This window comes from Astatotilapia calliptera, chromosome 15 (assembly GCF_964374335.1).
Source record: "Astatotilapia calliptera chromosome 15, fAstCal68.1, whole genome shotgun sequence".
In the NCBI taxonomy this organism is placed as follows: domain Eukaryota; kingdom Metazoa; phylum Chordata; class Actinopteri; order Cichliformes; family Cichlidae; genus Astatotilapia; species Astatotilapia calliptera.
Genome location: NC_137436.1, coordinates 19,802,265 through 19,814,751, shown reverse-complemented (window position 1 = coordinate 19,814,751; position 12,487 = coordinate 19,802,265). Strand labels below are relative to the sequence as shown.

The window sequence follows — 12,487 nt, the reverse complement described above, 5'->3', positions numbered from 1 at the left end:
CAGTTGTCAGTGTCAGAACTTGAGCATGAACACATCTACATACATATTCAATATCTTTGTTGCCACCAATTGCACGTGTGTTGTACAGTTTCCTAAATGTTTTGCAAGCTTTAAATGGTAGATTGCATGTACCACTTGTGGACACTCTCGCTTTTATTGTTTTTACTGGTAGCATGCTGAAGCATGACGGACCCCAGTTGGAACCTGCACCTTACAAGACGCCTGCTGGTCAACGTCGCATGTACCCGATGATTGGAAAAAAGGCTTCCTCATCAAACTTCCAAAGAAAGGCGATTTGGATGACTGTAACAACTGGCAGGGCATCACGCTGCTGTCGGTACCTGGGAAAGTGCTTTGCCTCGTTCTTTTGAATCGGCTACAACGTGCAGTGGATGAACGATTGCGAGAAGAGCAGGTTGGCTTTCAGAGTGGCCGGTCGTGTGTCGAGCAAATCTTCACCCTCCGCATGATCGTTGAACAAACATTGGAATACCAAAGGAAGATTTCTATTAATTTCATTGACTTCAAGAAGGCTTTTGACAGTGTCCACCGGCCGACTCTATGGGCTATCCTACGCCACTATGGAGTCCCTCAGCAGTTTGCAGATGCCTTTCGTGGTCTCCAACTCCCGCTGCTGCGTCCGGATGGATGACGGCTGCATGGATTTCTTTGAGATCAATACTGGCGTCTGACAGGGATGCGTGCTATCCCCTTTCCTCTTCCTGTTGGTAACTGACTTCATTATGTGACAATCAGTTGACCAAGCTGGCATTGGTGTCCGCTGGCACGAAGCACGTAATCTCACCGACTTGATCTTCGCGGATGACATTGCCCTGCTGGGCTCGACTCAGGAAGACCTCAAAGAGTTGAGCCCTGCAGAGGGAGGCGACGAAAGTCGGATTAAGAATCAGCGACCAAGGTACTCCGAGTTGGCTACGCATGTGTCCGCATTCCTGTCATGATCAACCAACAACATGCTGAAGAGGTGGAGAATTTCATATATCTTGGCAGCATCATCTCAATGACTTGATCTGTGACTGAGATGTCGACGTCAGAGTAGGGAAGGCGGCCGGTGTCGTCCGATGTCTCCAAACAATTTGGAACTCGATCTCCCTGAATATTAGGGTCAAGATCAAACTATTGAACTCTATCGTCATTCCAACTGCACTATACGCTAGTGAAGCCTGCTGTTCAACAAATGCAATTACTCAACACCTGAACATGCTTCAACAACGCGGCCTGTAGCGAATCCTTAGAATTTCCTCCCGGGACCGAATAATGAACAAAGAGGTCTTACGAAGAGCAGGCACCCGCCCTTTAGCCAATGTTGTTGCAGAAAGTAGCTTCCACTTTGCGGGCCATATTTTACGTCTACCCCCTTATCGCCCGGCCAAGATCGCCATTACATGGCTCCCATGCACTGGCAAGCGAAAGCAAGGCCAACCAAAGATTACATGGCGTTGAACGTTTATGAAGGATCTGAGAACCGTTGACATTGCCTGGGACGAAGCTCAAGCAGTTGCCACTGACTGACATTGCTGGAGATCTGCCCGATGTGCCGCTTGGTGTAGGTGGAACTAAGTGCTAAGTAAGTACTGGTAGCATTTGGATGAGGGGGTGGAGTTAGAGGAGCTCTGTTGCAAACAGACAGCTTTCGTGAACAGCTGTTAATATGTCTCAATGTGCAGGAATGCATATGCTTTAAGATAGTTGTATTTAAAAATACAAAATAACGCAGACAGAGTCAAAAGGTACAGTTAGAGACTCAAATAAGTGCAGGTGATGCTGAACAGCAGCTGCACTCACCAACTGTCACTCAAAGTGGCCATGCTACTATGCTAATATATAAAAAGTGTTTCCAGTGTTTTTAAAGGTGGAAATTAGCATCAGAGCAAAACTGCTTTGTGTAGAAGGCTGTAAAGATGTTTATTTCTGCTAACATGGTAGTCTACAGGGATTCACTTGCTTTTTGGCCCCAAATGGCCACTAGAGGTTTTTTGTCACGTCCTATTTAAACTCATTTTTTAGCAAACATTAACAGTTCCTTCCAACAGTATGTTAGAGGAATGCGAAACAGATTAGTGCTCAAAAGAGGATTGTGAAATAAAAGAAACCAACATTTCTTACTAACTGATAGGCGTAGAAAAGTGTTCTATACGTCATGTGTCGAGGTATTTCCTTTTGGACTGTTTGTTCACACACACAAAAAAGGGCACAACTGGAGCCTGAAGGGAAACAAAATAAAGAGAACTGAGTGTGACAGGAAAATAGCTCCACAGTGAGAAGGGAAAACAAAAAAAGGCAGTTGAGAAGAAAATGGGTAGATCAAGTGTGGTGGTGTGGAAAATCCAGAAGAGAAGAAATGCACTACTGATGGACTTCAAAATAAACGGGTCACAGGAACAGAGAAAGCAACTTCAGCTGATGACAGAAAATACAAAACAAGAGTCAGTGGCGTCAAAATAAAAGCGACAAAATCCACGGCTGGTAGAAGTCTTTGGCAGTAAGATGCAGTCTTCTCACGAGCGGCAGTGGCAGAAACATCAAAACTCACTCTGCTGTTAAAGTGCTTCTCCTTCCACTCGTCACAGCTTGTAGTTGATTGAAAGACCAATTAATGTGGAACAGCAGTTTTTAGCTTGGTGCAGCCATGCAATGAAAGAAAGGTTGGCTTACCTTGTTAAAGGTAATCTTGTTGATGAGAAACCTACATCCCTCTAAAGTCTTCTGCTACCCCTGTGCTTGCTTTAATCCAACTGAAAGTCCGGTGCTCTAAACTGAATTTTACTCTCATAAAAGTGCAATAATGTGGGTGGTTTGTGTGTCAGACAAATATAAAACTACAGAAAAATATTTTTACTCATCCATGTGGTGTAAATGAGTGACACCCAGCACAGAGCAGTGTGTGTGAGCTGTGACGTTCAGAGTGGAGGCGGCTGCTTCTTCTGTAATATATCAGGAACTGGCTCTTGGTTGCAGACAATCTCACCCCGCAGTCTGCCTCCTCCGCTTCACATGGTATCTGTGCAACTTTTTCCTTTCTTTATGCAAGGGATCTCCAAAGACCAGGGCAGTGCATTGACCAGTCCCGATGTTTAATTCAAGATGCAGTGATGCTGTGTTTCTACATGAAAAGAGAAAGCCGGAGACCTCTTTCACTAAATTTTGAGCATAAGATAGGAAAGCTTTTAGTGAAGAGGAGGCGATTTGATTTGTCAGCATGAATTCAGCTGCAGCATGCATAAATGTGTGGTGTTGATCCACTCAAGGATATACTTTTTATGGGCATGAAAACTGTCTAAAGTTTAAAAATGTGGCCCAATGTTAGAACCTCTACTGAAGGATTTATGATCATGTGGAAGTGAAAACAGAAATTGAGGAGGATATAAAGGCTTATAAATGCAAATGAGAAGAAATAAAATGGGAGGTGGGGAAATAAAAGGGGAGGTTCAGGCCCTCCTCTCTCTCTGCTCAATGTCCCATGGGTGTCATTTTGCCAAGGTCATCCCCGTAATCAAGCATTCCCCCGGCTGACAGCCAAATGCCTAAGAGCTGCCTATTGTTCTCCTGTGTATTCTCTCAACACTGCAGTCTCTATAGCATTAACAAAATTTAAAAGCATTAAAGAAACAAGCACCACAAACATAATGTCTAATTCAATTCTGGGATTTTTATTTTATTTTGCATTGGTAGAGATTCAACCAAAGAATGAGGATAAAAACAATCAACACCAGTCTTGTAAACCAGCTTGTGATTATCTCTGTATGTATCTTTACATTCAAGCCACTGGGGCAAACTGACCTGACTTAACTTCACCAGAGTTTGGATAAATGAAAAACTCTCAAACTTCTTCTGCATTTATCGGCTGTCTCTGCACGTCTGCTCGTGAAACTTTCACCTGAGGTCTTTGCAGCTGTGACCAAAGTGTAGATGAGTTTCACTTAGAAAAATCGATCTGGTCACATCTGATAGAAGAAATCTTTGCAGACAGAATAAATCATGCAGTTTCACTTAAAGTTTTAACCGTTAATCACCTGTACAAGTTTGGTCAAAAGTTACTGTATTTTATAGTATTATCTGTCAAGTTTTTATACCCCTGGATCTGTGTGATTTCAAAGACAGAGAATTTGGTTATATTTCCAAATATGTTGGTGAGCCATTCAAAAGAGATTTCTCTTTAAGGCTGAGCTGCACCGAGGGACTGCACCCACGTCCAGCTTGGATCTGTGAGTCATGCAAAGCTACTATACGCCAGGTATAGCTGGATACGAGGAGAACAAGCCTGTGATACTTGATTTATATAAACATATGTTTGCATGTGAATACTTTGCAAAAGCAAAGTACAAGATTGTCCAGTCACATTTGAGCAGACAGGAAAAGAGGACGTGCTGAAATGCAGTCTCAGAACTAATGGGTATTGCTTTCAAAATTATACATATATATATATAAATATATCTACATTTGTAAACAAAGCCTGGCAGCTGAAACGGGAAGTCTTGACCCAGATATCTTGTTTACACAGAAAAACTTGGCTCATGTGTCCCCACATTGGTTGTAGTGGAGCATATCTACACTCACAGATCCAGGTTGGATTTTTTCCCCTGTAACATTCAAATATTTTTCCAGTTTTCCACACGTTCTGCAGTTACCGGCTGCTTCTTAAGCAGTTCTTCTCCATTTAACATGCCTCTTCCCCTGCATCCTGAGCTGAAACCTCTCTGTAAACCAACACAGCTGCACCCCCATGAATGTCACTGGTTTCTCTGAATGTCACGGACCAAATGAATGGTCCTGCATTGCTCCTATAATAAGATAATGAGATAATAGCACTTGTCTCTGAGAGCAGAGCTGAGGGGTGCTGACAGCGAGAAAAAGAAAAATGACATTTCCATTTGGAGGACTCATAAAGGATGAAAAAGGTCAAGAGGAGGAGAACAAAAGAAACAACAGAGGGAAGAAATTGGATTTCTGGATGTAGAGTCCTTCTCTGAAGGTGTGTTGATCCTTGCTGAGATAAAATCTAATCCTCATCTCTCATTTTTCATTTCCAAAATGAGTTTCTATATTTCTTTTTTGTTCCAAATCTCTTCCCTGAGTCACTAAGTCCTTTTCCTGCAGGGCAAACTTGTCACATTCCAACTCTGAGACTCCAGTTTTACTGGAGTCTACTGTTGGTTGATGCATCATGACTGTAGCCAAATTTAGACCAGTGCACTGTGATGACAGAATATTCAGCCTCGATGGGAAGAGGCGCCTCATAAATATCAGGAAATTGGTTTGTTGGTCTAAGAAAAACACTTGTGTCCAGCTGAATTCCTGATAATTTAATAAAACAATAGCTTAGTTAAGTTTAGCAGTTACAAAATTTCTATGTGATATGTTAAACAATAGAAAAAGAAAATTTGTCATTATAAGAGCAAAGAGCAACAACAGAGAGTTGAGAATATAGACAAACAAAACATAGCAGACAGATTCACTACAATATGTGCTTGTTTACTGTAAAGGAAAAAAACTACTAAACAAAGTATATATGACCTGAAATCTAATGAAGGAATAAAGAAGTAAAGGTGGCTTCACTGTTTCACATATTTCCAATGTCCGCATAACACATCGAATATCTGACTGATGCTTTGAGAAGTCAATATGACTGGAAGAGCTCAGTGTAAATGAGCTTCACTTACAATTTACACCCAGGGTTTGTCTGTCGAGGTCTTTTGATAGAGGCCTCAAGCAAGTACTTCTTTTTTCATGAATGAATGCAACAATATGAATTCATTTCTACAGGAACAGTTTTCCATTATCATCACATGTAAAGGCCTTCTCTCCTAAAATGTCATTTATTCATTATTCATTAGATCTCTCTGACCTTTGACCACCAATGTATTAATTGTGTTCTTTATTTAGATCTGCTGAAATCTGAACATTTTTCCTATTTGAATTTCTTGAGTTTACATATCTGCATATCACAACTAGTCTGGAATACAGATCCTAGTTGAGTAATCACATTAGAAACCCAAAAGCAGCACAGAAACATCTTGCATCCAGTAACTAAAATGGTCATATGTTGACAGATTACGTATTTTCCGAGTCTGTCCTTTGTGCATGCAGTTTTTTCTGATTCATAGTTGGATTTTTTTTGTGACAGCACTCTGCAGAGACCGTAGTGGCGATCGAGGGAAAAGGAAGGATGTCAGGGCTGATGCTGATGGGTTGAGAAAACACTGGATTTTAGAATGTTCTTCATTTTATGTTTGAGACAGTTTCCGTTTCAAACATAAAAAACTTTGTTTATAGGGGAGGAAAGAAATAATACGCTGATGCTATGCAGGATGGATTGATGGATGGCTGGGAGGAGGTGTAAATTTTTATCTTAAAAACAACCTAGTCAACCTGTTTTGTGTGTGTTATATGTGTAGTTGTATATAATCAAGAGTCTCTGTTTCTATTTGATTCATTCCGTCCCGCAGTCTGCTTGTTTTTGATTGATTACTATTGATATATTCAAGTCATTTTAAAGACAAAGGAAAATGCTCCTTTTGGTCTGAGCATCCTCAGCATTTTGGGCAGTTTTAAAAGAGAAACCTGTGTTTGCAGCTAGAACAATGATTTCTTTATTTATTTTAACTTGTGGCAGTTGTCTGTTTCTGTTTCTGTCTCAGTTCTTTGTTGTTTTTCATGCTGCATTTTTGGCCACATCTTTTCTGGAATACTAACAGAGAAATCTGTGCCCGGCCTGGTACCGTTCCTTCTTTGTGTCTTTCTTCCTTACTGACAAAGCAGGGCGGGATACATTCCAGCTCCACATAATTGTTTTAACCCACTAATTTTGGGGGTAAGAAAATGAAATGATGAATAAAAAGATATCCACATGTACGGAAAATGGCCGTATCAGCAGAATGTTGACCTGATCAGAAGTGCTGAAGTCAAAGTGAATGAAGAACCAGATGGGACGAATAAGAGGAGGGGATGTGCCAGGACAGCACTCATATGGCACATCCGTCATCCCCTTGTTAGCATCTTGGCATGCAAACACACACACACACACATCTACAAACACGCACACACAAGCATTTAGGCCAGACAGCTTGCTGGGCCAGATGGCCTCTTGGTGAGGAGCAACGAGGAGCTTCACAAGAGCATTGGGATGATTTGTGAACCATAACCTCCACACGTCCCTCCTCCTGACTCCAAGCAGCACGCACACAGCAGAGGGGTGGACGGTGAAAAAGAATTGTATAATTTTACATTACCCATACTCCTACATGATCATTGATTGTGAGATCATGTGGAACTACTGCATAAATTAACCTAAACATGTTTTTATTGATGTGAGAAAATCTGAGTGTAGGCATCCAACACTGTAGTCTTACACGTGAACAGTCAGTAAATAAAAACATCCAAAAAGAGAAATCAGTGGTTGGGTTCAAGGAAGGAAGGAAGCCAAAGAGTTTACACAAGTCATATAAATTGAAAGCTGCTGGTTCACCGTATAAACTTAACCGTAGCACTTAAATAATATAGTAATGATGATTGTAAAGACTTTTCTGTCATATCTGCAGCTGTACTTGAGCTAATCGATTTATTTAAACGCAGGCGAATTTTCAGTTAAGCAGTTTCTTTGCATGTAATCAGCATACATCATGAGTTAGCAAATACAGCTGTCATTTATGACTGAAAGTAAGTGTGTGTGTGTGTGTGTGTGTGTGTGTGTGTGTGTGTGTGTGTGTGTGTGTGTGTGTGTGTGTGTGTGTGTGTGTGTCCATTCATGAGTCTACCATCCAGAAAAGGAGTAAGCAGGTGGGTCACGTGGCTGCAGCCACAGCAGAGAAGATTCATCACAGCTTGGTGTGTGTGTGTGTGTGTGTGTTTAACAGTGTGTATTTCCTTTGTCCTGCTTTTTCTTAATTACAAACAACTGATACACATACAAATACTGAACTGGTTCCTGAGTGGTTCCTGGTATATTCCTCAGATTGTATAAATATTTTCTGTTTTTTTATTTTATTATTTTCCTGTTTTTTTTTCCAGCTAATATCCTGATGTGGCAGTTAAACAGCTGGACTGGGTTAAGCAGTCATAGTATCATTAAATAAAAGATGCACTCTTGGAATCCCAAAAAATGAAATTGAGAGCATTTTATAAGTTTCTAAAAATGTGAGAATCATCAGAGAAAATATCTGAAAGTGTATTTTTATTTGTTCCAGTTGAGTTTTTATTTTTAAAACCCTAAGCTAGCCGTAAGCTAAATAATCATGAATCTGAGTGTTCAGTTGATCCATCGACTGATAGATGAATCTGAATTTGAAATTTTTGGTTAAAATCGTAAGGAGAGAGGTACAGCAGTGAATGTCTATATCCATCAGTAAAAAGGTCACATTTCTTTTGAGGCATCTTAATCGTTCTATATCTTCCTTCTCTGTTTGTCTCTGCAGTGTCAGATTTCCCAGGCGCTGAATGGCGTCTCTGACAAAGCTAAAGATGCCAAGGAGTTCCTGGTTCAACTCAAAAACATGCTCCAGCAGATACAGGTAACAACACACCTTTACATTTAATTTTACATAAGATATGCTGTTAGTAATCCAGTCTGTAAATTTAGGTACAAGTATAGATCAAAGGTTTGTCACGATGGCTTAATAGCATGATAGTCACATCAGTGATGGGCAGTTTTCTTCACAAAAAGATACAAAAACCTATCAGCTTTCTTCTAGTATCAACTTCCTAGTACAATGCTGAATGTTTTTTCATTCAGTAACCGACCATAAGTACTCACAGTGACCAACTGATTGCCCAGAGGTTGAGAGAAGAAACTTCTTCGAGCTTTGAACAGTAACTCAAATTACTTGTTACAACCAAACTATGCAAAAAGGGATCTCTGAATGCACAACATATGAATCTATACTACCCTGTATCAATGGTTTGTGTTGCTGCTGGTGATCTAATGGTGTGGGAAATATTTTTGCAGCATACTTTGGACCCCTAATTACCCCTTTAAACACCATAGCTTACCCTGAATATTGTTATTGAGCATGCAAGTACTCTTCTGATGGCTGCTTCCAGCAGAATAACGTGGCATGCCACAAAGCTCACATCATCTCAACCCGTCTTTTGATAAACTGATGCACACCGACCGATCGGTTGCCATGCATTGCCAATCCATCTACATTTGTCAGTTATTGCAAATCTTTACCAGTGCTTTGTAATCAAAAGTTTCCACACTCAAACTCTGGGCAACTAGATGACCAAGTGATTACCCAGAGGATGAGCGAATGAGAGCAATGGCCACTGCAACTACTTGCACTCATTTGCTGAATGTGAAAAGAATCAATGCAATCACTGGGAAACCACCAATTTTTCTTAGTTGCAAAGAGTTTGCCAGCTTTCTTTTACTCTAGTATGACTGGGCCATAACATTAGCAACTGTATCCCACAATGCAATGCAACGGCAAAACAAAAAGGAAGGATCTGTTCACATCTAAATATCAGTGGTAGGCAAATTTTTATTTTTGGGGGGTTACAAAAACAAGACCATTTGAGAAATAGGAATAAATCAATGTTTTGTTTTGTTTTTTCAAGTTTTGTATGGAAGTAAGAACAGAAAAATCTCAGAACTGTCAGCTATTACCCTTCCTCTGAGGAATGAAACTTTTTCCAGCAGAAAAATAAGATATTCTGTTTCTCCAAGAACGTTATGTTTGGCAGGTGATGTTTTGTGGCCAATGAAGGACTGATCTGTGTCATGAGCAAATGCATAAATAGGGTAAAGTAGTGCTGCAACAGCTGCATGTGTGTGATTAGGCATACACAATGTCTGACTTTGGCACTGGAAACATCTGGGTATTAGCTCATTTTGTTGTGTTTGCATAAAATGAATCTCTGAGAGATTTAACGACTCCATAAAGATAGCCTGGATGAATTTAAGAATAGAATAGCTTGTTAGTGCAGAATTTGGGGATTTCATCATAAGTGGCAAATAATGTCATTAAAAAACAAATAAAAAAAAAAAACTCAGGATAATAAATCTCTGCAAGCAAACTGAACAAAGACTTTGACTAGAAATGGGAGACACAAAATTGGACCTTAAGGAAGTAGGAATTATTTACTAGTAAGTTAGTAAGACTTATCTTTATTAGCAAGTCAGCACTACAGAGTATGTTGGATGGGTGGATGTCTGTGGAGAGCAAAAGAAACCGAAATGCATGCTAGTGCAGTTTCATGCAGAGGGTATCCTCCCCTGAGAGTGTCAGAGAGTGGCTGTCAGGAACGAAGGAGCTTTTGTAGCTGAGCGCAGCAGGTTCGGGTGCATCTCGTGCAGCTCATCGCCCTCTGATCAGGACTCGCGTGACAAAGCACAGCAGAGATCTCTGGATGGTGAAGGGGTCGTCACAGCAAACGACTAGATTAAAAAGCATGTGCTGGACTTGTTAAGCCACCATTAATGATGAAATAGACACTCACTGACCACTTTGTTAGACATACCTGATGAACTGCTCATTAATGCAAATATATAGCTAGCTAATCACATGACAAGAACTCATCTTAAACTGATGAGGTTGAAACTGAGCATCAGAATGAGGAAGACTGGGGATGTAAGTGACTCTGAAGTGGCTTCAGGGTGCTTGTGCTTACGTAATGATGTAGAGGAAATTTTCATGGATACTTTGAGCCCCTTAGTGCCTTAGTTTAAAGCTACCTTCTAAATGCACCTCATTTTGAATTATTTTTAGTTTCTGAGTGCAGTGATAGATTATGTATTTAGTTATTCAGGAAATTTACTGAAATCTGCTGTTTCTAGAGGTAAACATGTTCAAACTGCCTATTAAAAAGCTATTTCAGGGCTTCCATGCTTTGTTTAGATGTTTCTCCATAAGCATGATGAGACAGAAGTCTGGCTGTATCAGACTGCACCACAACTGATATCCACGTCTGCTCATTTCTGCACATGTAGATATTGTTTGCAAAATTTACTCTACATTACTACTGTTGTTTTAAGACTGCATTGATCATGCTTTGGGGAACTCCCTGGTAATGTACAGTAAGCTCACAGAGCAACATTTGGACTCGACACTCAGCAGCAAAGAAGCAAATCCATAGAATCAATAAACTAAAAACAAAACATACCATCCAAATACGTGCATTTGTGTGAGCATTCCCTCTAGACAGCATTACCGTGCAGCTGATCTCTCCAGCAGCGTCTACCAGTCATGCACACAAAGCACACACATGTTTTTACACACTGTCTGCACTGATATATCCTACAGCACCACGAGTGGGCATTAAGAGTCTTATTACAAAATGAAGAGGATTAAGCTTTAAAAAGAAGCAGTCTTATCTTTACTCTGCTCTGTCTGAGACAAGGAAAAAAAGAGCTAGGTGGGCAAAGAGAAAGTAGAATATAGGATTGAGGAGAAATATCTCCAGTGCTCCTCGGGCTCTAAACAGTGACTGAGCAGAGGAACCTTGACTGGAAATCACTACTGAACCCTTATCTCATTATCAAGTGGGCTTTGTAGGGAGATAAAACTCCCCTCTGGATCATTACCTCATTTATAACCTGTTTTTATATCTACTGGAAGGAAAAACTAAATGACACAGGATCTTAATTATCAACATCTTAAATGCTACAAAACATCTCAAATTATATGCTGACAAGTTTCCAGTCTGTTGGAAATGAATGGCCAAAAGCAACAAGAACAACACTCAACATATCCAAGTTTAATATTTTGAAATTCATTTATCTGTATTGTGTTATTGTGAGTTTCTCCTCTGGGCTTTTTTCGGTTTTAATTTAACAGTTTTTTTCTCTGGTGTCTTCATTTTTGACTTCCTGTTTTTCTGACTGCCTTGACTGTTTTCGCACGTGTCTTCGTCCTCTCCCTGTTTTTAAATAGTCTCAGTCTTATCTTCGTCACGTTGTAATGTTTCTTATCCTCTGTGTGCTGCAAGTTTCCCTCCTTTGCGTTTAACCTCTGGCGTCTAGTGTTCACCTAATTTGATTTCTTTGGAGTTATAGCTGAGTAATTATGAATTTGGGTCCTAAATTACAGTTGTACACATGTTTGATTTTCCAATTAGCAGTGTTTGAATGATGTTGACATGCAACTGTTTTAACTGTTACACAAATAGGGATTTGCATAATAAGTTCAAAACAGCCACCAGCCTATGTGTGCTGTATTCACAATGCTTTTGATTTAGTCCCTGCTGTATTTGCAGATTTTCTCGTGCTCGCCCTGCCTTCTGTGTCCTTCTGATATGAAGATAAACTAACGCTAACCTAACACAACCATCATGCACTGAGCGTTTCCTCTCCTCTCCCACCCTTTTGCAATTTGATCATCTGAAGAACGTTTTTGAATTTTAAGCGTAATGCAATGAAGCCTTTTCAGCTGCAGATGTCTGCTTATACTCTATCATTGCATTCTGTTTGCTGGCCCAAAGACAAAGCTGCTAACTGTCAGGGAATATTAGTAAATCGAAACACAAAACCACA

General features: G+C 40.3%; 1 protein-coding gene across 2 annotated transcripts in view; it reads left to right on the top strand.

Moving 5' to 3' along the window:
- Nucleotides 1-12,487, top strand: part of trim67 (tripartite motif containing 67) — a 64,720-nt gene that overhangs the window by 15,262 nt on the left and 36,971 nt on the right. For both annotated transcript variants that reach the window (XM_026193986.2, XM_026193985.2), the window contains exon 2: nt 8,433-8,528. In XM_026193986.2, coding sequence (XP_026049771.2) covers nt 8,433-8,528 — 96 coding nt within the window. The remainder of the gene's footprint in view (nt 1-8,432; nt 8,529-12,487) is intronic.